The 26063-nt window shown below is 45.2% G+C and overlaps 1 protein-coding gene and 1 long non-coding RNA gene across 3 annotated transcripts in view; one reads left to right on the top strand and one right to left on the bottom strand.

Moving 5' to 3' along the window:
- LOC126532091 (uncharacterized) overlaps positions 1–26063 on the top strand; it is a 176419-nt gene that overhangs the window by 72455 nt on the left and 77901 nt on the right. The gene's annotated exons all lie outside the window — the stretch shown is intronic.
- On the bottom strand, positions 7155–13826 carry LOC126532095 (luciferin 4-monooxygenase-like). The gene is made up of 4 exons (XM_072288121.1): positions 13746–13826; positions 11119–11257; positions 8950–9201; positions 7155–7787 (listed from the first exon to the last, which is right to left on the bottom strand). Exons 1-4 carry the CDS (start codon positions 13824–13826, stop codon positions 7630–7632), a joined length of 630 nt encoding a protein of 209 aa, XP_072144222.1. The 3' UTR covers positions 7155–7629.

Genomic DNA, 26063 nt, shown 5'->3' with positions numbered 1-26063 from the left:
GCGCTAGTTCGTTGCCTGCTATACTAGCATAGCCAGAGACCCACTGTAATATCACTTCATGTTTCCTTTCATTAGCCTGAGTTAAACTGTTCAGTACTGCGTATGTTATTCGTGTGTGTGGTTGGCTGTCATCAATACTTTCAAGACAAGCTAAAGCCGATAAGAAGTCCGTGCAAATTACCCACTTTGTTGGTGTCTCATATTTTTTGTGAAAATGAGTGGCTTGGAGAATTGCCACTAATTCCGCTATTGTTGGTGACGACGTGTGTCCTAGTCGACAAGCGTATACTCTACCTCTAAGGATGGTATAACATAAGCTGCAGTCACACTTTCTTTGATTACAGAACCGTCCGCGTAGAGGTGAATAGATTCCTGGTGCTTGTCAAGTAGCTGATGTAACGCTAATTGTTTTGCTGCTAATGTGGAAACGTCGCTTTTATTTTTAAGCCCTTCGATTGACGTTTCTATTTTTCGGCGCTTGCAGAAGCCATGGTGGGTAGCAGAGGTCTGAGTGCCAGAAAAGTAATCGTAGGAGTCGTGATTTATGCTCTCGAAACAAGGCGTGTATCTGTGCACCCGGACGGTTATCTATCAGAGAGAGAAGAGGGTGGGCAGAATTCTGAGTAAAAATTCTGAATAGATGTCGGCATGTTTCCAAGCTGCGAATCACCGTGAAATGCGGTTCCCACGCTTCTGCAATAGCGAGGTGACTGGACGTAGCTTGCGGGACTCCTAGGCGCACTCGTAAACTCTGAGCCTGCAATAGTTGTGGCCAATGGAGGGACGTCGCAGATAATTTGTGCAATATAGGGGCGGAGTAAGCGATTCCCTGACGCACTATTGCTGAGTGGACGTGAAGCAGGGATGCAGTTGTTCCGCCCCACTTCGTGCCTGCGATTCTGCGGAGAACATTTATAACAAAACTAATTTGGTCCTCCAGGGTGGTCAAATGATGAATCCATCGAAGCTGGTGGCCTAAAATCACGCCGAGAAAACGATGTTTCCGAACCAGCTCCATCTCATGGCCGTCTGTTGAAAGACCAAAATTTCTAACCTTTTTTTCTTGTGAAAGGCAGAACCGCTGATTTGGCATAAAATATATTCATGCCCCGTTCTCCTAGATAATCACCTATTGCGTTCAAAGGTTCCTGCAGCCAATGCTTGACAACTTCTAGAGACTTTTTCGATGTCCATATGCTAACGTCATCAGCATACATAGATATGTTTATGTCTGCTGGAAGTACTGCTGGTAAACTGAAAAGATTTTGCGCCAAAAAACAACACACACAAGAACGACGACGACACCACGGGCGCTTCTTCGTCTTCGTCGTCACCTTTCTTGTGTGTGTTGTTTTTGGCGCAAAATCTTTTCAGTATGAAAGATCACGAACTAGCCCAGCAGTTAACTCTTCTACTGCCGGTAAACCTGCTATTGCTGCATTGAACAGAAATGGACTTAATACACTTCCTTGTGGAACTCCTTTGTTTATGATGTATACGTCGCTTTGTCCGCCATTTGTATTTATATATACCTTTCTGTCTTTCAAGAAGTCAGCGATCCATTTGAGAACCCGGCCGGGCACTCCGAAACTTGAGAGTCCAAGTAGAACGGCAAGGTGACCGACCGAGTCAAAGGCCTTCTTAATATCAATAAACACAGTAACAGCAATGTTCCCACCGCTAATCTCGGGGTCATCAAACGTTACCAAGTCAAAGATGCAGTCCATTGCACATCTACGTTTTCTCATGCCAGCCAATTGATCTTGTAGACAACTGCTGGATTCTATGCACTGTTGCAGCCTAACATTGATCATCTTAGCTCAGTGGCAGCGGTGTTGTGCGGCTAAGCACGCACTCACGTGGTGGATGCATGCCGACGGGGCGGAATACGAAGACGCCTGCGTACTGCCCATTGATGACTGAGCACTTGGAGCCACACCTCTTAAGCGTTACGGTGTGCCCGTTTAAGCGTCAACTCTCAAGTGGCAAGTGTGAAAAAATAAACAGATAGTGAAGTATACGACCCTACAATGTCCCCGTCGTGAGCAGTTATCAGGTTTACACTTCCGGACAAGGTTTCGGAAAGGGAGCAGTCAGCATGACTGCGAATCTCTTATCCGGTGAAGTAGAGCGCACAATAAAATCAGCCTTAAAAGTACTTCCACGAGGTCTTTCACTGACGCAAATTGTTTCCTCGCCTTTATTTTAGTCATATAGAGCATGTGTTAGGATACGGTGTCGCAGTGTCTACCTTACCACTAATACGCGATTCATTGAAGCCTTCTTCACAGTCTTTCTAACCCAGAATATCTTTTTTTCACGCGTTCCTAAGTGCAGCGAACACCATGCACGGCTAAGTATGCTCATCTAGCTAGCTCTCAAGGATGCCGCCTGTTAGAGCGTGTACTTGGAGACTCTTCGAACACCATGGTGTAATCGAATACCGTGATATCGACACAATGAATGTTTACCGTTTTGTGCTTTCGTCTGTGCAATTCGAGATCGTATTAAGAAACCAGCTAGCGCAGTTTTATACTATTGATCTATCATGTGCTGTGATCTCTAATTTTCAATAAAATGTTTACTTTCGTTATTTTTTCGCGAGTTTACCTCAGTTTCCTGAATAACGCTGTAACCGCATAACATGTTCGCGCAAACTTTACTGATCCCGTTAGTTTTGATTTCTAAAGTGTCCGCAAATTGTTCAAGCCCACAGATCAGATGTTCATGCGCCCTCAATACGACTTTCAATAATTTAGCGTATTGTTTTTTTTTTTACTACGGACTCCATGAGTGTACGCTACCATTAAACTTTAAAATATATTCCAACTTCAGCTTTCTATGTTTAGGGACATAGTTATGTGCTAGAGTGAGGGAAAACAAGGCAGAGCATTTGGATAGTCCATATTTCGCTCCTTCTTGCTTATAGTCGGAGCATCGCGTGCATAGCATCTCTTCTCGACAGCTAGGAGGCACCGGTGAAAATCGACAGGAACGATTGGCGATTGGGGCTTCAGGTGCAACTGAACACGCGTCATCATTTGCGAGAAGAAGGTGTCCATATAATTGCGAAATTGTTGCCGAAGTGTTAGAAGATTGCATGATATCCTTATGCTGGGATTAAGGTTTTCGCATGAGTTGCATTATCGCGCCTGCATTACGCCATATCTTAGACAACTTCTCAGTGTACCTGGCTGGTTGTAACAATGCAGTCAGGGGTGGCTAGTCTTAACAAAGCTCCAACTGAAGAAGTTGGAAGCAGCATGCTCACGGCTACGCCATTTAGCTTTTAGAGGAAATATGAATTTGCGTGAGACTAAACAAATGGAGCAGCGTAGAATATCTGCTAAGCTGCTTTGATACATCAAAATTCTGATTTAGGCACGGGGAATTTAACGCATATCGTATAGCTTTTTAATACGGCACACAGAGTTCTCGCTACAGTTGTGGGTAGGTAAGCAAACCAATTACATATGATTAATCCCTGTGCTAATTATTAGGTTATAATTAAAATAACCTTTAATTGTTTTGTACCAACGGTCTCTCCACCGCTGATATATTAGCGCACAAATTCTCTTTTGTTTTTCACGTGGAACAGGTGTTAGAGCCTTACAGGGTTAAAGAACATGTTCGACAACAGTGATTTAGTTAGCTGGAGTATCAACGAATTAATGCTTTTCATGTACCTGGATAAACGTGTATATACGTGGAATGAATTCCGTTAAAATCACTGAAACATTTGCCTTATGAGAATGCTGTGTTTTGTGCTTTTGTATTTGACTAGATGAAACATAGCTGTTTCCGAGCTAATGCTTTCTTTTAAGTGAAGTTACTCTTTAGTGCGAGCAAACAGAGGCGCTTTGAAGCAACGCATCAAATTCATAGACACGTGCAATTTATTCATCGCATGGGCTGAGACGCAGCATAAAATGCGATTGAAATTTTTTTACAAAAGCATGGATGACCCTTTTCCGACCCTTTTCCGCTCAAATTTTGCATTTGAGTGTGCACTCTTTGTCGTAAGATAAACGGCCTAAGTTACCTTTGACCGCCATGCTGACTTCAGGCTGTTTAAAGGATTGCATGTGATTTTTGAGAACTTCCAACAACCAGGGAACTGAAAGAACTCTCGTACATGCAATCCAGTGGTCTGGAGTGTCCGAGCGCCACGGGAACCGAGCCTCACAGCCGGACAACTTATTTGGTGAAGGCGTGAAATAATTCGCTTTATTTTTTGTTGGAAAAGGCTGCACATGCCCTGCGAAATAATTCCTGGCCGTCCAATTGGTTCTACGTGCTTGAAGCAACCAATGTGCGCGTCCATGAGGGGCTCATTAGGAGAACAGTTCAGAAAGTTTTGTTTCACAAGGATGGTGAATCGGATGAGTTGGATCTTATCAGCGCATGGGAAAATGAAAGCACAGAAAGAGATAGACGGTGTCGTTTTCTTGTTTTTATGACTTCGTTTACCATACTCTTCCATGATTGAAGGGGCTAATTGATTCTTGTGAGAACATTAGGTAACAATATGAGAAGGCAAAAAAAAAGCCTCTGAAGTTATTACCGGTAATAAAAACAACTCTTAAAATTACTCTTGCTGTAGGGAGAGAAAGTGAGTACTTCTATGGTGTTGGACCCCGGAAAGTTGTATTTCTGCGCGAAAATGATAATTTATGTGTTCCATCCAAATGCATATAATAATGTTCAATATCTTCATTGCGAGTTGACATGACGGTTAGAGGTCAGGGCAGATGTTTGTCATTTCTTCATATTATGGCCCTAAGAGAACTGAATTTTTCGTTCTGTGAGTGCGCTGTTCTTGCGGTACCCATGTCATCTATATGGGGACTTTGTTTCTCTTGTCAGACATCACGATCACCGTATCTGACCGTTGTGTTCGGTGGGCTTTTGCGCGCGGGCACAGTTTACAAACAGGGTAGTCGGCAGGCACTGCAAACTACCTCATTCTCCGGACATCCGCCGAGCAACAACACATCCACGCTAAATTGTACTGACTGCCATCCAAAGACACAAAAAAAGAGGAGGAGTTGCTACCAGACCCACAGGAATGTTAGAGGATACTCAGGGTGCGACCATCTGTTACATTGCTATAATAGAGTGCAGAAAGAACACGGATTGCATAACGAGTTGCACGCAGTGGATATATATGGTAGCGGGAGGCCAGCGGGTAACATGGTAGGTGTGCTGTATTACAAGCGAGTGCCTTCTGCCTCCAAGATCAGTGTGCCTTATAATGGCTCTCTTGCTTCTTCGTACTTTCTTCTCAAAAACGGAATTACCAACGAGCCCTCCTAACTAAGGAACAAAGCCACGTTGTGGCTGAAGACGTTGCAGCCACTTTGACTAGCTTTAAGACAGTGCATAATCGGTAGCATCTGTAAGTGTCCATCTCAAATACACCTGCGTACGTGCGCGTACTGGAGTTTTATGTTCTTGGTGTTCATGTTTCTTGGTTGCGCTTCATGTTATTCGCGTTTCATGTTCGCGCTACGCACAGCCACGGCCGATGGATAGTGGCACAGCTGTCGATCCATCGCAACCCTCCCGTTCGAAATTTGAACTTTGTGACACTCTACCTTTCTTTTCTGGCATGAATGACTTCTCGCTGCCGGACTACTCGAGAACAGGTGTTTGATGGAACGCGTACATTATTTTATTATGTTGCTGTGTTAGTTTGTTAATATATGCGAATAATATTAAACGCCAAAGCGCCTGTGCCTTGTCCGTCTCCATGTCCTGTCTAAAGTTTGCGCTTGTTATTGCACGCAGGAATGCATACAGCAGGATTTATCACCACGTGTATTTCCTCTCTACTTTTGCCATTATTAAACTAAAGACGGCGCCTCACCAGCGTACTTCGAGGGCGAGTGAGCGGCAACGCAAACTCGGGACGCATCGCGCGCGCAGGGAGTTATAGGATCGAGAAATACGAGATGAATTGAAGCTTCAAGCTATACGTTAGAATACAGCTGCAGAGCAAGTGTTGGAAGATGTACGTGGTGGATCGTATGATGGAAGGGCATAACTACGTGCGTGGTTAATTCAGAATTCTTTTATCTTGCTGCTTTTTTTTCTTTTGTCTGTTGTATGCTCATTGTGGGTGAGCTTAGAAGGTATGTCCTGCTGAAGGTGTAACTTTCATTCCACCAGCCCCTGGATTATTTTATTTCAAAGTACCCACGCGTGCAGAGCTCCCTTGCACAAATCATTGAAACACCACCTTTAGTACTTCGAGCTTTGAGCCACATAGCTATTTTATATTTCCAAAAGCAAACTTGAACACCAAGGTCCAGACGCTGTGCTCTTTGTTAGAACGCGCTATATCTTGGTTACATCGCGCTGTCTTGCTCCAAACTGCGCTTGTGTCCGGGTTCTTTGTTATGCCTCATCTGTGTTCAGTGACTACTGCTCACAGTAATGAAAGAAAGCTCGTCTATTAGAACTTTATGTTCGGAGATGTGGAACGACTCGCGAAACAAGACTCTCTCTAGTTATATGCAAAATGCCAGTATTCACAGGCTGCTCATTGTATTCAGCGAAAATTTTAAACTTCGTGAAGGCAGGAAATTTATAAGGTTCTTTGAATTAGCGAAACAAAGCAAACGCACGATTTCTTTGGGATTGTTCCTTGTTTTGCTATTTTGGAGACCTTTATAGATTCCATGCCTTCACGCAATATAGCCATTTGGAAGTATGCGCTTTGTGTGTGCGTCTATGTTTGTGTTCACGTCTTGCATTCGCGCAGTTTAAAATTTTTGTACTGCTCATTGTGTGTGCGTGTGTGCGTGTGTAAAACACACATTAAAACGCCACATTCACATTTATTTTGGGAGGAATTGTGTACATGGTTCTAATAATTAAGAAAAACTCCCGAGCTGCACAACCAAATGGAAAAGTAGAACTTAGGTAAAAATGCAGTACACTTACGTTTCCAATATACAGCACAGAACGCCTGCTACATCGAAAGTTTTTCAAGGTGAACGTGCCTTGCATAATGAACCCGAAAAGCAAAACCTCCTTTCTCAGGTTTACGTTGTCACGGTGTCCACGAGCCTTATGAGCATTTGTATTCGGCTTCAGCTCGTTAGGAGCTGTGACCAATGAATGACATGAAATACCGGAACATGCCGTTCAACGTACACTTTATTAAGAAGTGACACTCACTTAAGTTTCTTTAGGTGATTTGAATGCGAAAGCATGATGACTTGTCTAAGTTATCACCTTAAATTATAGCTCCACATTCATCCAGCCTAATCCACCTTGCTGTAATTTGTACCAATTTTAATATTCTTTCACCCACTTTAATCGACTTTAATCCATCTTAATCCAATTTTGGAAGGGGTCCAGGTTCGACGCCATGACTGTTCACCGTAGAATTTTGCAGTGCGAGCCGCAACAGTCCCAGCGCTAGGAACGTTACGTCGTCACTTGGTCACGTGGGTTTTGGTACCATCGGAAGATAAAACGGACGCCGGATTTTCCACTTCATGGGGCATATAATGCTTTCGAATTAATAATACTACAAATTTGCACCATGAATGCGCACCCCTAGTGCGAGATGTGCTTTGCGCAGTTCGGGGAAGCGTCGTTTGGGCAATCTGTTAGATCTTACGCCTCATCTTGCCGACTGTTGATGCCTCCCTGTTCTCGCTTCCCGATAATCCACTGGACGAGCTGACGCCTGACGAACTTTCCTCTATTGCTGCGTGGAATCATGTCGACAAATGTGACGCCTCCTTCCAACCGGCATCCCTTCGATGCGTTAGCTGGACACAGAGGAAAAGAAATGATGAAATAAATGAGGGGAAAACATGCACGTTGCTTAAGATAATGCTAGGAATCTCTGGGTAAACACTGTCTGCTGGCATACATTTAACACTGGTTTTAGTCGAACGAAATAAGTGTAGAGCACAATTTACTGAGTGTCCTCCATCGCCGTCTCTTTCACTTCGCAGTCGAATCTCGCCACGACCGCCGCCGCCGCCGCTTCATGACGTCAGCGACGAAACACCTGTATTTCTCTCTGCGCGCGTCGCACGTTGCATCTCCACACGCCGCTCGCTAGGAGGAGGTCACGTGGGTTTGTGCACCATCTTTTTTTGGTCCTGCCGTGTTTCGCTCAAGGTCACCGCGGAACGAGTCACTCACTGCTTTCTTATTTAACAGGGATAGGCGGGCTAGTTGGTGGTCGATATTGGAATGCATCATATAACCGCGCAAACAACAAAGGACAAAGAAGGAAACACACAGAACAGGCGCGGATCACTGCTTTCGCCTTAAAATACTTGTGTCATGCAGAGCATTTTACGCGGGTCAGACCGGCAGATGTCGCAAAGCCCGCCTACGAGAATACGTGAATAATTTCCGCAATGGAAAATATTACTTTCTTGCAAAACGCTGCAGTTTTCGAAAAAACGCAAATATTGTATCAACACTGGTACGACCGTGCAATCGCATTATTGTTGAAGCTGCTCAGATGACACGCCAGCGCGACTTATCTGCGAGCTAGCAGTTTGTGTCTCTTTGTGGCAAAGAAATCAGCTTTCTGGGCGATGCTGACGCATGCACCTTGCGATAGTACGGCGACTGCTGCTTCTTATTAGCGTCATTCCTTGTTCATACCGTGTTTTTCGCTCGTCTTCTACTTATTTCCGTGCTCTGGCACCATGCATCCCAGTTGGAAGTTACGGCTTGTCGTCGTCTGCCACGTTGTGTACTCGTCATTTGCTGTATTTCCTCTCTACTCTCACCAATTATACATACCAACAAGCTCAAACCGCTAACGTTCAAAGCTGATGAGGCAGTTACGCTGGCCTGTGAAGTTAAGGTAAGGCTGCCAGAAACCAACCAGAGAACTTTCTATATAATGAGGACGTCGCACGCAGTAAGCTTAAAAGAAGAACAAGAAGCAAAATAGGAAATGCTAACCTTCCACAAATTGCGTGACGTGTTCTGCGCTCAGTGTTCTTGCTTGTGGCGCGGGCACAACTATAGCGTGCGCCACTTCTCCAGCTTCAGGATGGGGTATTCCAACGACGGCGCAGTCATGAACCCCTGGACACTTGAGCAGCATAGCCTCGACTTCGGCTGGCCAATACTTGCACCCACGGACGCAGAAGTAGTCGCTCAGCCGCGCAACTAGGTACAGACAGCCATCTTTGTCGTAGTAGCACAGGTCGCCTGCGTACCCCCCGAAGTAAACCACATTATAACCGGCTGCTCCGAAGCTTGGTGCGGTTGTGCAGTCGGAAGCTTTCCGCAGTCGCAATCGCAGGCTTGTGATGGGTTAGGCTAGTTGGCAATTTGCTGTGCTGCTAAGGTTACAGCGCGAATGCAGAACACAGGGCAATCATGTTGTTGTTGTGAACTAGCCGGGTGCGCGACGACTTCGCGTCCTCGCCAGACCTGCAATAAAGTTTCTTCACTCACTCACTCACTCACTCACTCACTCACTCACTCACTCACTCACTCACTCACTCACTCACTCACTCACTCACTCACTCACTCACTCACTCACTCACTCACTCACTCACTCACTCACTCACTCACTCACTCACTCACGCACAGATCACTCACTCACTCACTCACTCACTCACGCACAGATCACTCACTCACTCACTCACTCACTCACGCACAGATCACTCAGTGATCTGTGCTAAAAATAAAAAGAACAGGGCGGGATAGTGATGCATTTGCCAGTTAATCGGCAGTTTCATTAAAAAACAAACCTTTATGACCAGGCACTTAAATCGAATGAATGCATTGCACATGGGCAGGAACTAGTAAGTGGAAGAGTTTTCGGATGGGTGACCCATTAGTAGCGGTAAGGCAAGAGCATACAGAAAGGGAGTCAGTAAGAATAGCAGCCGTTGCAATCATTTGGTCTAATTTACGTAAAGCTAGGATTACTGCTTAGAACTCGGCCAGAAAAATAGGCACAAAATCAGGTAATCTTAAAGAAAAAGACCAGTTGAGTGCAGGACAAAACATTCCAATGCCAGCTTTTCCCTCGCACTGTGAGGCATCTGTTGCAATGATAATGTTTGTTTCTAGGGTGCTTGGGTGGCCTTGCAACATGGCGTTTAAGATGCCGTAAGGGAGTAGTTTCGCGTGGTTTGGGAAAATGCCATCGAACCTGATCGCTGGGCAATTTGAATGCGTATTATTAGGAAGCACATCGCAAATTTGCACATTTAGTGGTTCAAGTAATGTTTGCACAAATATAATTTGTGGTCCATGAAACCTGGGCCAATTAACAGGAAGAAATGAACCGATGAGGACAACGCTCTTCTTCTACGTCTTTAATTACGTACCGTATCCTAATTTGCGCTGTGACTCTAGTGCCATAAATATTTATTCGGGGCTCGTGGCCGGGACAACCATGTGCTCGCGACGAAATCAGCCGCTATGTGGAGATTTCCATGAATTGTGGTTTAGATGAACAACTTTAATGAAACCTTGCATTGACCACATGCTCGAGCGCGTCTACTATCACGGTCATCATGAAATTTCTCCTTGCTTTCCCTTTATTCCTCTTCTCGAAGGCCATACAGCACGCGTTGTTTCAAACAGCCTCACAAGTCCTCCGTCATGACAATCCTTTATCTTATCACTTCAAACGCGCAGACGTGATTTTCCGCACCTGGTTGGGTGCTCAACCAGCTTAATTTGGTAAGCCTAAACACAGGCGCCTCGCACGGGCATGAACTAGTACAGGCGTTGCATGACCAGAGAGAAGGCTATACAGAAGCTGTTCATGCTAATACAAGAGCAATACTAGTGAAGGCATTCAGTGTGCTCATTCACACTAATTGTATTTCGGAAAAAAAAAATGTTTACAAAAAATTTGCAGACACTCGCGTTGTTTTGTACGAAGTCTTAGATTGTTCCCGAACGAACTGGCTAAATATATGTTGATGAATGAATGAAGAAACGTACAGATAATGATACATTTGTCTTCCGTGTTTTACGTGTGAAGAAGTACCACTTAATTCGTAAGCATTACTGCTTATTTCACTGGGCATACATCTGGCAAGTGCTATCGCTCAACTGTTTCTCAAAACACGTGGTACGTGCACATTCCACATGCACTCCTACCTGTGCTGTACCAGCCTTCTTCGTCGGTGATGGGCTCGTGCAGTCTGCCCCAGTATCCACGCATCAGGCTTGGACTTCGCACCACGAGGTCTCCACGTTGCCTTGGTCCCAGAGGCTTTTTCGTTTCTGTGTCCCTCACCTGTGTGAAAGCCATGACGGAAGCTATGCTAAAGCTTAACGTAAAGAGCCAAGAAGGGATTTCATTCGTAAGACTAATGCAAGGGTTACATGGAGGATCGTGTTTCCGGTTATCTACCACACGCTACAAAAGGTGGACAAGCAGACGCAAGAAAAACAAAAGATTAGAGGTGGTGACGAAATACAACTATGAGTGTGGTCATTTGGACAAGTATACTATATAATATACATAGATTTGATGTACCTTGAGAACACCTGGACACATGCAGAAGCACGTGGCGAACAGAAACGTTACACTGAAAAGTTGGGCAAGCTACCCATTGGACGGCTTTCCACTGCAAAGGGAGAGGCGCATGTGGCCCTTTCCACTACAGCTGAGCCACGCTTCAATGTAAATAAAACAAAAGACAAAACTGAGGACTTTCTTTACGCAGGAAAAACAAACCATCTACTATACTAAACTTCGCATATCCTTGCTTTGAACAAATAAACAATCATGATTACAGCGAAGCTGTCTCCCTCTAGTTGGTCGGGATTTCTTGTGGCGTGCTCACCGAAAAAACGGCAACTGGAAAAAGGGTTTGTGTTTCAGTTTCCACGTAACAGAAATATGTTCTCTTCTATAGTCGAATTACAATTCTATGTTATCATGTCTGCAGGCTGTGTGTAAGTCGTACTTTACGAATTTCCTGACGCATTTTACTTTGAGAAATTCCATTACCGTATAATGCTTTTGTGCTAGGCCTCCAAGAATGAGTATGTATGCTGTGCTGACGGTACCACCACCTAGAGGCCGAGGGCACTCAGACAGACCTTAAACAGAGCTGGAAAAGGGCTTTGCCTAGCAGGTTTATGTTTTCCCGTATATTTGAATAAAAATCCGAAGCGATCATGTTTGCAGCTAGTGTGTAAGTCGTACTTTACGTATTTTATGACACAATTTGCTTTTAAACAGTAACTTAGTTCCATAAGGCACTGGCGCATGGCGGAAGCGCGCAAGCACCTGCACGCATGTGCTTGCGCGCTTGACGTACGTCACTTGTGGTGGTTGTGTGACGTGCACACCAGCTCCGCTGGACATCAACTTTGGCGGGGTGTAATGAGGCGGATTGTTTATTTTCACATGGTCTCATTATTTAGTAAACAACTACAACAAACCATCAATTTGAGCAAGGGCAAGAACGGACTTGGTTACGACACTGATTGAATATACTCTCGTTAAGTGCAGCTCAATAGCTTCATAATGGGCGTCTTCGCAGTAGTCCCGACGTCACTGTTGCGCAATGATTTTGCCCGCCGCTCGGCACACATAATGTTAATGTTTGTTGTGGCGCGAGAGCGCCGAACATATACAGACGGCCCCAATTCAGCCCCGACTATTCCTGCTGGATGACTCTGACACGTGTAATTTGCGTTGTTGAAAGCAGACAAAAATATTGGTGTTCTTACCAGTGCTTCTACGCCAACTGCCAAACATCCGATAGACTTGTAATTGGGGGGCGCGTTGTTGAGACCCACTGAGATGAAAAGTGTCTCCGTCTGACCATACGCTGCTCAAATGAAAATACAAGAGCCGAAACAAAGTTTTGTTATCTTGCCACTGTCAACCTCCAGAAAAAGTCGGTACTTTCGCGAATCACTCGTAACACCAGTCTATTACGCCCGTGTACACCACGGTGACGATTAGGGTACTAAGGTGCTGGAGATAATCCGTATCATAGACAGCAAAACCGCAGGGGCGGATTTATATTAGTTTAAGCAATCTCTTAGTAACGTTCCCGTAAATCTAACGTTAACTGATTACCAAAGGAAGATTAAGGCTTCTTTTTAACGAGATGTCGGCTAATTCAGAATCTCGACCCATGACACTTACTCTGTGCAAAAAATTTGAGGTTAAATTCTTTGACGAGTGCCTTCGCAACGTCTTCCCCAATGGGCGTGCTCGCCGTAGTGACGTATTGGAGGCTATGGAGGTCATAACCGTTGCGCAGTTCGTTGTCCAACAGGCACCTCACAGTGTAAGGCGTTGTGATTAGCGCTGTGACCTGTTGAGAACACAAAACATTAAGCCATCGGTCTTTGCTAACGCACCAAGAATAGCACAGCAGAAGATATTATATACAGGGTGACCGATCTATCATGCACCAAGATGAGAAAAAATGAGCATTTGCGTTACTCGAAGAAAACTTAGTGCATATCGTTTACAGTACAGTGGAAACCTTTGTTACTGAGATTTAATGAGCTAATTAGTTAATGAGGTAAAGTCTCAACTTAGTAATTAGGTAAAGTGTCAATTAGACATACGTAGGAACAGCCAAGGGACGTTTGTCTGCGGTATTTTTAGCGACATACTAATTGCGCGCTTATTTTTTCCGACTGATAAGTAAACCCCGCGAAATATGAGGAACACCACGTGACTGCGCTCCCACCCGCATCATAAAGCAGCGCCCTCAAATAAGCTGATTGAAAGCAACTGCTTTGCCTCTCACAAAGTCGAAGAGACAGCGCATCACCTTGATGTAATGGTACGGAAAGAACACCAAGAGCAGGTTTCGCGTCTTGACAGTCATTCCTTCCTCTCATTTCCCCGTCAAACTTAAGATAGTTCTAGCTCAGATGGCGCAGCGGGCCAACGTAGACGCCCTTGCGCATGTGCGCTAATGCTGGGTCGGCCAGCACTTTTACTACTTTTACGGAGCGCGTCGCGCGCTCGCTGATTTCCTCACTTCAGCGGAGGGCGCGCAGCGGACCACCATTTCTGCAACGCGAATGGCGACCATGAGCACGAACAGCAGCGGCATCTTGTTGGCGTCGTCTTGAAACGCTGTGCTGGGTCGCCAGCAGGCGAAAAAGCCTCGGAGGGTCGGCACGAGAACACTGAATGCGAGCTCTTGCATAACCTTTACGACGTGCACAGAGTCTGTTCTTAGAGAAGCATTTGGAGCTTTGCCAAAAAATTTGCGACATTTTCTACGCCATGAAACTTTGAGCACCATTGCTGGATGAAAAAGAAGGTGCGGCGTGCTGCGGGCCGCGCTGCGCGTTCTTCTGCTTTGGGGCCTTAGGTCGAGTATTGGGTGGTATTTTCTTTCTTCTGCTTGTTATTTTACGTTACTCATTTTTTTCTTTTTATTTTCTTATGTGTTTTTGTGTTAGCCGTACTTGATGTCGGTATCATCAACTGGCTACGGGGCTGCCCCGTGGCCAGCCTCGGTAGCTCCTCAGGAGCTGCCGCTGGAGTTCTTTCTTCGCATTGGAGCCGGCAATGTTCCTGTGGCCATGGTGCCTATCGACGGTGGTATGATCAATATGAAAAACCGAAAGGCGATTCAGGTAGAATTGCAGAATGCTTCAGCTCACTTCCGGCTGATCACGGAGGTCCGCCAGTTTGGCAGAGGGGGTACACTATGCTGCTCGCCAGAACAGACCTGTGTCTAGGAACGGCTAAATTGTTCCACATTCGCTTCCCATCCGGTGAGCTTTTTCGTATCGCCACATATCGCATGCTCCAGAGGCATTGTACGAGGGGTGGACGTCACTTTAACCCCTGAAGAGATTTTAGACATGTTCTCGGTAGCTGGAGTCATCTCCGTTTACCGGTGCAGTGGAGTGATTGACAATAAGAAGATCTCAACAGAGTCAGGCAAATGTTACACGTGCTGGGACGATGCGGCCAACAGAAATTAAGGTATTGCTCCTAATTAACAAGGTAGAAGTTCTGGCTCCACGCATTCTACAATGTAACAAATGTCGGCGATTTGGTCACAGCGTCAGCGGCTACAGATTTGCGCCCCGCTGCCGTGCTTGCGGAGACAGCCACAATTTTAGGGACTGTTCTTCCAAAGAAGAGAAATGTTGTCTCTGTAGTGTTGGTCACCCCGCCAAATACTCGAATTGTCCTGAAAGATCACAGGAAATTCAAATTATAGATGTAGTTGAAAGGAGACGTTGCTCACGCCGTGATGCTGTTGTTGAGGGCCAGGGGAGATCTAAGGGATATGCCGGAATGAGAGCCCGTCAGCAAATGGTTGCAGATTCAGCCCTTTCCGATTCTGTTCCGACAGCGGTCGGAAAGGGGTTGTCAAAATCTATGGAACGACTAACATCAAGCCTGTCAGAGGCTCTAACTCAAGTGCTGACATCACAAATGATTTAGCTGTTCAGTCTTTTAGCGAGTTCTAATGCTAGCTCGCAGATTCTTATTCATACTCTAACATCGGATGCTGAACAGCTAATGGATCCTTTATCAGTCATTGTAGAAGACGCAGAAAATGCGAGGCCATCAACTTCAACTCAGCAGACCGACAACGGATGCTTCTCTGGATCAGTGTCGGAAAACAACCAGGATATAAAAATGGACCTCCGGACGCTAAAACGCACAAGATCACCTAGCGATAATTCTTCGATCTCTCTCACGCACTCAAAAACCAAAAAGTTTGTGAAAGATAGTTTTTCCAAGTCAGATTCTAATCCTAATCCTTCCAGCTCTGTTCCTCAATCAAAACTCACAAAGTACGGTACAGACAGTCTTTCGAAGAAATATTTTTTAAACGGCAGTATTTTAGAGCAAATGGTTTCGAAAGTAGGCATTAATTCATCATAAGTTATTTAAAGGTATTACAGCTGGTGGAACTTCCGTTCCATTGTTTCTGCAGCTACCGATTTAATATATTCTTGTTCACAACTTTCTCCCGACATTATTATTTTGCAGAAGACTTGGCTCTCCAATGGCTAAGATTTTCACATAAGAAGTTATCGCTTATTTCGATTGGACCGTCCATCGAGGGGCGGAGGACTTGCTTTCTTGATAACTAAAATATGCCACAAAGTAAAAATTTCTTAGCAGTATATGTCTATGGAGTGTGAGATACTAGCAATAGATGTAACTATTCCTGGTTGTTCCCCATTTTCATTAGTTAATATATATTTTCCCACAGGTGCTCATGATATTTGTTTCCTTGATATCGTTGTCAAATCTTGTAGAAAAAAAATTGTGATAGCCGCAGACTTTAATTCGCATCAGAGGCAGGCGCCTAGCCCGGGCCACCACTTTCCTCAAACGAATAAACAAGAAAGCGGACGACGTCGCTTTCCTGGTCGCCGCCGCCTACCAATGCAACCGAGCTTTCGCCGCGGTAGCGGTCTCGTCCTCGCAACGGACTTTAAATGCCGCCACGATGCGCACACGTGTCTCCTAGGTGTCTAAGCAAGCGGCCATAGCCTTGGCAATGCTCGACAATATGCGAACGACAATATTCAGCGACTCGAGACCGGCCATCAAAGCGTTCGAGAGAGGAGTCGTCTCCGACCAGGCGTTACGCGTCCTCCGTGGCGCTGATCCGAGCACCCTCAAACACCACACCATCATCTGGTACCCCGCCCACTTGGGTCGGATCCCGGGAGCCCCGCCCAACCTCAACGAGACAGCCCACGACGCTGCGCGCGCGCTTACCGACCACGCCGTCACCCCCGGGCAACCACGTCTCGATGGGTTGGAGGCGAACAGGGACGCTGCAGTAACCTACAATGAAATCACAAAACTTTTACTTGGGACGACGTCTCTTTCCGCCGCCACGCCCCAAACTAAACAAGCCGCAGGCGCTAACGCTACGCTTATTACAGACAGATGCCTATCGAAACCCCGCCACCTTACACATCATCTACCCGGACGTCTACCCAGACAATGCGTGCCCCTCGTGCGGGGTCACGGCGACACTCGCACATGTTCTCTGGGAGTGCAGAAACGCTCCGCCCGATTCTACCTCCGACAAGTGGGAGAAGACGATACGAAGCCCGCTCCTACAAGACCAGCAGTGGGCCGTCCAGCAAGCTCGCGCAGCGGCCGCCAGGTACTCCGTGTCGGTCCCTGCGTGGCAGACGCCCACTGCGCGCTGACGTGCGTCCTGCAGGAGTTTTATTCAAATTTTTCCAATCCAATCCAACTTTGTAAAGAATGCAAGAGAAGGTATACATCACGTGGAGGGCCTGCGCGGTTGTGGTTGAGAATGATCATTCGCCAAGCGACGCCCGCGGCAACCTACACCGGATTTTCTGCGAAACGGGACCCTTAACGCTATCACGTTAGTACATGACAGGAGATTGTGGCACACAGGAAAAACTACCTGAGAAGCTCCTGTCAACATCTACGCCGCGTCGCATGTGTACAATGCCCACTGGATGCCGTAACTAGGCGTGACCCTCCACAAATACAGTGAAGGAGCTGCCGCGCTTGTCTCCGTGTTCACCCGCAACAGCAACGACAGCAGAGGGAGGGGAAGGGACGAATGTTCGGAGGGAATAGAGAGCGAGCGAGAGAGAGAGAGAGAGAGAGTTTTGTGAGCTACAACGCTACAACCCAGCCTGGAGCCGAAGCGTGCACTCAGTGCCGAGGAGACGAAAGCTCGCATGAAGCGTCGAGCGGAGCAACGACAACAAACACAAACGGAACAGGCAAGGTAACATTTCATATCACGTCACAACTTCAATTTTTCGGCCTTACCTGCATTTCCCTCTTTCAAAAGTAGCAAACCGAATATTTTTTTGCATTAACATTGTCCGCCTTGCCTTCATTCATTTATTTCGTGCCTGTCCTCCTCTCTCAGAGTTTTGACCTATTTACGCTTACCCTGTGTTTGTGAATTGCTTCGAGTATAGCATTGTCATCGGCAGTCTCCGTAAAGGCGGTCGACGCTCCCTGGGCGATAGCCTTGCAGACACCCCAAGAAAGCGCGTACGGGTAGACCAACAACGATGTGGAGAGAGACAAGTCTTCAGGACCTAGACGCATGTGCCCAGGGTGGCTGGAAAACGGCAAGGACGAAGAGAAAAAAAAATCTTTTTTTTTGGTTCGGTGGGCATTTCTTCGCAGCGCAGCAAAGGCTACTGCTAGTGTTAATGACGAGAGCGAGATAGGGGTTTCAACTAAGAGCGAACGGCTCGCCCATTGTGTGGCACTGATCCGTTCATGAAGCTTCCACTCAGTCGGCATCGCGAAGAGGGGGGCCAGCGGCGGAAAATAGAGGAGCCCTTGCTCTGGTTCTCCGTTCGGACCGTTTTGTTTGGCTAAAGTGACTACGTTACTCATACCTTTCATTGCGCCGCATTGAATTGGTTGAGATAGTCAGTAGGGGCGCACACGGTTTGTCTTTTGAATGAGGGCACGTGGGTGCCTCCATTATACGATTTATGTTCACATTATATGCATAGAATGTATAATCTTATTGTTAATATATTGTGTGTGATGTTAGCGCCTTCAAGTAGTACCGGATGCTCAGTTTCACATGAAAGTTCATTCAATGAAAGGCCAGTTGAATGGAAGAGGCATACAGTCAATTCATATAAATAAAATAAAACACACCCAATCTTAAAGTTGAGTCTCATAAATGCACCGTAGACAGCTCGAAAGAGGTGTAACGTTAAAAATATAAACACAAATGCCTAAGGTCGTCTCATAAATGCGCTGAATACAGGACACAGGGCTAAATAAGCCTGATGCGCTACCCATTTCACCAGACTGCACAGCGACCCAGGTAGGCGGGAAAACGATTACATACATACATACAAAAATACATGCATACATACATACATACGTACATACGTACATAATTACATACATGCATACATGCATACATCCGTACGTACATACATACATACATACATACATACATACATACATGCATGCATGCATACATGCATGCATGCATACATGCATACATGCATGCATACATGCATGCATACATGCATGCATTCATACATGCATACATACATGCATACATGCATACATGCATACATACGTATGTACGTACGTACGTACATACATACATATATACAAAGCCCCGAAAAATGCGTGGAGTACCTTACAGAATGCTAACGCATCATAAAAAAAATCTAACCTGCTTGACTGAACGGCAGCCAGGAGGGACTCGTGACAATGCACAACCAGTTTCGGTTTGCCAGTCGTGCCACTTGTAGATGTCATGTAACAGATCTGATTTTCTCGATACTCGGGAGGCGGTGGCATTGGGCCTCCTTCTTCACGGCCCTTCTTCAGCAGCTCACTCCATGTGATTACGGTGTTCGTTGCTCCAACCATATTATGCGCGGTTTCGTCCAGAGCTATGATGTACTGCAATTCAGTGAACAGATGGATGTTCAGCATGCGCTTGTCAGGAAACGTGGCTGAATGAATTTATGCGTCTTGTAGTGCAGCACACTTGTCGAAAAATACGGGGATGCCCCTTTCAGCTATAGGAGGTGGGTAAAAAAAACTTAGCAAGGTTTGCGATTACAACTTCGTAACCACGCATTTAAACAGCTCGATAGCGCACTTTTTTTGTAAACGGCATCTCTTAAAACGTCCACATTTAATATACTGGCTTACAAGTAACTTGAGTTACTATATTGGTTGAGAGTTTACAAAGACTTTGCTGAAATTTCAGACTTATATAACAAACAGGCTAGCTTGAAATTATTGATGTGCGAGGGCAAATCAGAAAGTATTTGCCCCTATTTGCTATTAGCCACAATAGGGTACATATAGGTAATTACAAATGTACATACTATTTATTCCACGTACATTACATTATTTTTTCTACTTAGTCCCCACACCGGTTCAGACATTTGTCTCATCGCAGCACTAAATTTGAGATTCACCTGTGGTAGAACTCGTTCGGCTGACTGTGGAACGACGCTCATTGTCATGCAAGGCCTCACGGCCTTCTGCGAACTCACAACAGCACCACCTCACACTTTTCAAAGCGAGACACCTTTCCCCATACGTGGGCTGCATTTCCCTGTGAATTTCGATTGGCGTCCCTTGCTCCATAAAATACGAATCACACTTCGTTTCTCGTCGTGCGCCGTGGACGTGTGAAGGATAACCGCCATCTTCAACAACGGACAGCAGCGCCGTGTCATGCTGCTACCGGCAGATAATGCCGGACCGGTCCAAAAAAGGCCCACCACTGGGAATGGATATGTTGACTTCGCATTCACAGCCTTGATTTGGCTAAACAAAAGAAAGGGGGTGGGTCGAAGACTTTCTGATTCGTTCTCGTACTTCAAAACTATGTGTGACATCTCTTTGATTTATTTATTGATTGATTCATGGGGCTTAATGTTCTAAAGCGGCATAAATTATTGCTTTAGGCGGCCTAAAGAGCTGACTCTGGCAACTATACTGGCTCTGTGGCCTCTCATGACGAAGTGGTACGTTTGCTCAGAGCCTCGTAGGAAATCTATGTGAAGAGTTACAGTTTAGTGCATCTGGATGGAAATGAATATATGCGCGCTTGGAGGCCCGACTGTAAAAATACTGTACTTGTACTACCTTTAGCGTCAACAATATCTTTTAACGTAGATAGATCCAACGCTGGCGAGGAGGCACTGTGGTAGTTCTAGTGCTTTACTAAGATATGCTCACGGCATTCAATGAAGACGCGACGAAAATGGTGCGATGTCTTCAATGTTGAAAGACGCGCGCTTGTATCTATCCTTGATAGCGCCCAGCGCCCCAGCTCAAGCATTTCTGTGGCAAAGCGCGTTCTGATGAGTGCTCGAGTTCCTGCGTTCAAGCAAGCCGGCGCTTGAACCTTGTAAAATTACAGTTCGTTTACATATAGATATGCTGCAGCTGCTGCTTCCCAGCAACTGCAGCTTATACAGCCGTGATCGCTACCAAAAAACGCTTGAGGATGCGGATGCATTGAGGCGAGTGCCATCTGATGGTGCGGCAAAGAACCCAGTGGCGCACGCGGCGTGTGCCTTCCGCTATGATTGGTTGAGTTTCCGGTCGACGGAGACGAAGAAATCCCGGGATCCTAGTCATATACAGTTTGGCTGTGAAAAATAATAAGGCAAGACACAGATAAAAGAACAGGAAGGGTGTTGGGAGAATCAGGGCTTGGAACACGCCTCGGTGTAGCGCGTGAAGCTCTCGCAACCATTGCCTTTTACGAGCCGCCTAATCTGAAGGACGTGTCAACTGCGGCTCCTTGCGCAAATGGTTTAAACAGGCTGCAGCAAAAGCAACTTGTTCTGCGGTTACAGTAACGTCGTTCCAGCACTATGACTATCTTCGCAAGGTGCAAAGTGGTTAATATCGTAGTCACAAGATTATTTTACACTTAGGACGGTTTACACCCTCTGCGTTTTTGCTTAAACTAGGAACTGCTAAGGATCTCATCAGAAACACCGGTTTGTCGTATGCTGGGGACTGCGCGCTTGAGTATTGGTACCACTGCGCATCGGACGTCCCTTATCGACGTAGTTAAGCAGCGATATTACGTAGGCGAAATCAAATGGAAATTAAAAAAAAAAAACTCAGTGCCCTTGCACTCTGTGAAGAAAGATGACCAGCGAAGCTGTGTATCTGTGCCCCTTAATGGCGAAATGCACCTCTGCCGGGAGTTGGCCCGGCATTGCACTTTTTTTTAGCGGCTAGCTCGTACGGTCGTGGTCTTCTTGAGCGTAAACATGGGAGCCCGTGGCAATCCGCACTATCAGTGCAGTCTGACGGTGGCGTCGAAATGTTTTCCGCATGCTTGATGGAAGCTTGAATTTTGCTGCCCGAACGTCGGACGGTCGTTGGATTTTTCGACCCATGAGCCATTTAAGGATTTCGCCGTAATAAAAGACCGTGCGCATTAACGGACTAGCATTTGTGAATGTACAACAACGCTGCCACAAACGATCGCATTTTGGCGTCGACTTCGCTTAGTGTAATTTGGTTGAGGTAACTGCGTGGTTTTCAAGAAAAAAGTACAAATTTGCCTGCGCTTATGGAGTTCCGAGCTGCTGCTGCGACGGCGCAAGCATATACTTCTGTCACCGCCTGTCATCACCTGCAGAAAGCAGCATTTCAGGGCGGGAAGTCGCCTGTAACAGGAGCAAGCAACATGCGACAGCCCTCCCTTAAACGCTGCTTTCTGCAACTCACGGCTGGTGGCGACACAAGTTTATGCTTGCGCCGTCGCGGTAGCAGTTCGCAAACCCATAAGCGCGGTAAAATTTGTGATTAATTCTTGAAAACCAGGCAATTAACTGTACCTAAAATTTTATTCTAAATGAAGTCAATGCCAAAATGCGATCATTCTGCGAAATTTGAACAAGAACAGTACAGCAGTGAATCCAAAAATGCTTTTTTTTTCGAACACGCGCAGTGAAATATTCAGGACCCTGTACTAGGCCCTTGTGCCACAAAAAACCATTCATCATCATCATTACAGAATACTGCGGTTAGGGCTATCTTACGTGAATGTCGATGTGCGAGTCGTTCGTTTTAGCCAGCAACAGTAGCACGAGGTTCCTTCATAATTTTTTAAGCCAACTATCTTATTTGCAAATTCATCTCGAATTTTAAAAGCTTTGAGAGAACATTTGTAAGAAAGCACTGAACTATATTTCAAAGAATTGGAAATAGATTAGCAGAGTCTTGTCGACGCCTAATTCTCACCCCGATATACATAAGCGTGTTCGAATGCCAAGAATTTAGCGTAATGATGACTGTGTGACGTAGGTAATCGAACAGATTTTCGCTGGAGTTCGACAGAGCACACTTGCATGTTAAAAGATTCCTTTCAGTTCAAAGCTGTAAGCACTCGGTAAAGGCAATACCCTATTAAATTACATTGAAAAAGTAACGCATGAACAACAATTTACTACATATTTCTTGTTACATTGGTTCTAAGCATTTGAGAGATGTATTTTTCATTCATTCTCGTGACTTTAGGGCGATTTGGCTTACAATATTATTTTATGTTGTTAAAAAGGATACGTACTCTTAAAAAAAAAAAAAAAGAAAACTGATTCTTAAAAGTCATAGTGCTCTAGTTGGCAGTACGATTGCTTAGAATTAATTTTCTTCCGAAATAATTGAAGTTCTTTTTGTTCGCCAAGGAAATGCAAATAGAGTTTATGTATACTAATTACTAAGTCTCAACTGACTTCGCTTCTTCTGAAGCTTCTCTATCTTCTGACGTTGGTTCCAAACGTCCGAACCCCCGTCACACTCCTTGCTCCTAATTTTCTTTGTTTTTGTGGTGATGGCACTAATCAGTTTACATCTGTACTTCGATCTGGAGCTTTACCTTTTGTCAAAAATTGTTTGATGGAATGTGCAAGAATAAATTAAAAGCAGAGGTGAATTATATAGTTCAACGCGACCTCTATTTTCGGCGCGTACCTTTATAGAAACCAGTCTTCGCTGCAGTTCGAGGGCCTCTTGAACCCGGTCTGGCTCACAGCAGACGGAGGCCAGGGACAGGGTTTCCATTGCGTCAGCCAGGGCATCTGCATCGGCGCATAATTCACTGTCGATGAGCACATTCGTTGAGGGTGTAGGCTGTTGGCGAACACCAGAAAACCGGCACAAGATGAGAATGCATTTAGGATGTTTAGAAAAGGAAAATCCATTGGAAACAATCTGTTGTGCGGAAACAAATCTTATCAGTCATGGCAAGAACGTCATTATTCTGAGCGATAATTCATACCTGTTAAAGCGTGATATTTTAAGCAAGAAATTTATGCAGAAACGTTGTTGATTGGCTTTATCAGATTTAATCCTTGCACCCTGTTGGTTACGCAACAGCTTTGCAACAGGCAAGAGCAGGGCTGTCCTAACGTTATTGAAGCTGATAAAACTTCGGAGGGTAAACGAATAACATATGAGCGAATAATTTCGTCATTAGTTTCCTCTCACTTTTGTAGTTTGAAAGGAACACCAAACCGATTTAGAAAACCTTTGCAAGAAAAACAAGAAGTATTCAGGAGAGCAACAATTTAAGAATTTTTCAGCAGAATGAGAATAAGGTTGGAGAATGTTGTGCTCAGTACTTTTGGTAATGATTGCACATATGTGCAAAAGAATTCGCATGTTAAGGTTTACATTGACGAGGTTTGCGCTAGCATGGCGCCGGTACTACACGTCTTGGTGAAGACCATTTGCTGCAGCGAGCCACTGTGGAACCATCTTGGATTCACTCGGTGACGACTGCTACCTCCGACATTTCGGTGCCCACTTCTGCGTTATTTTTCACTTTTTCTTTCTTATCCTTGTCTTTGTATCTTTATTCGAATAAGACGCAATGTAGGACTTGGACCAAGTGACATGATGACCTGGAAGCAACACGTACAACTTGTTATCGTTAGTAATATTATGGGCGGTTACACTTTTCGGACGCACATATATGACACACAAGAGGCTTCAGAGAAGAGGCTTCGCCAACCCGTGCAAAAACTATGTAAGCATTACTTCTACAATAAAACACGCATCGAAGGTAAAATATAGTGCAGGATCTCCTGAAGGACAACGGAGAAATCCGCTACCATGTCTCTCGCACCCCATAAGTAGCTTTGGTATGGCAAGCTGAACTAGAGTGTGGCTCATTCACTATAGGGAATCTTCACTAAATCTGGCTGCTTGAACTGAATTATATGTGAAAAGCAAGAATAACTCTCGAGAAGTGTTGTGTGTTAGCAACTGTTAATGGCAATTGCTCAAGCCAACAAAAGATCCCAACTGGCAGGCCGTAATTCGACAGCTGTTTTAAAAGCAAACAAACGACATCCTTATTTTCATTCGCGCTTTTTCCATATTAATATGTCTGAATTATTTAGTGGATGTGCGCGTAGAATCACAATTAGAAATGACAATAAAAATAGCATATCAGCGTTTTGGTAGCGATCCTAAAATAAATAGGTGGGAAACAATATGTACGTAGCAGGGTTGATGTACTAGAAGCAAAGAACGACAGCAACAACAACAAAGTTCAATTAGAATCCTTAGTATGAGGCCACTTATTCTTATGCATGCTTCTTGACATGCTGCGTGCAACTTGACTACAGGGTTATCCTTCGTTCTTGTTAGCTATGACACAGTATAGTTTCAAGCGCAATAAAAAAAAAGTGTGCACAGAGAAAGCGGACCCATGATAGGTAACAATACACAAGTCGAGAATTCACGCTCACCTTGTGCCCTCCATGTTAATTTATAATTTTCTTGTGTTATAAAGGTTTGACTGTATGCAACTGCACTTCCGTTGTTCTAAGTCGCGGCGGCAAATATTTCTACATTCAATTTTTTGGCAAACGTCGGTGGGGCTGATGATCATGGTGTCATTTGAGGCAGGGTTACTGGCGACGTAGGATGGCAATAGCGCCCTTTAAAATTTATTTCCTGAATATGAAGAAGTGATATCACTTCTCACTCAATTCAGTGCCTCGCAAAAAAAAAAAAAAGAATCTAGCAGAGTGTGTTAAGAATATTTCGACATTTATCATCGGATGTTTATTTGAATTAGGACACATAGTTGTACCAGTTTATGCAACGTGTGCGTCCTGAACCGATGTGTAAGCATCCGTTGAGATCGAGAAGGGGACTGTTGTCCGATATGTCGAGAGCTAAGGTCAGTGCCTATTTCTCTTCAGTCAGCAATAAGCTGGAAAATGCAGCATAGCTGGATAGAGTGAACTGTATTTTGCATGGATAAATAACTGCAAAAAGCTGGTCCGCTTTCTTAACATAATTTCAGGCACTTCGTTTTTGCGAATGCTTGCACATCAGATTTTTAAGGGCCCTTCTCCGGTGTTTAGCGAAACTTGCCGTGGTTTCTTAGTGGCTTTGGCGTTGGGCTGCTCATTACGAGGAAGCGGGATCAAATTCAGGCCACCGCGGCCACATTTAAATGGGGGCGAAATACGAAAACACCTGTGTACTTAGATTTATGTGCACGTTATGTGCACACAAATCTAAGTGCACATGTTTGTGTGCCCAGGTGGTTCAAGTTATTCCGGAGTCCCCCACTGCAGCA

Source organism: Dermacentor andersoni, chromosome 5 (genome assembly GCF_023375885.2).
Source record: "Dermacentor andersoni chromosome 5, qqDerAnde1_hic_scaffold, whole genome shotgun sequence".
Lineage (NCBI taxonomy): Eukaryota > Metazoa > Arthropoda > Arachnida > Ixodida > Ixodidae > Dermacentor > Dermacentor andersoni.
This window is presented reverse-complemented; position numbering and strand designations above follow the sequence as displayed.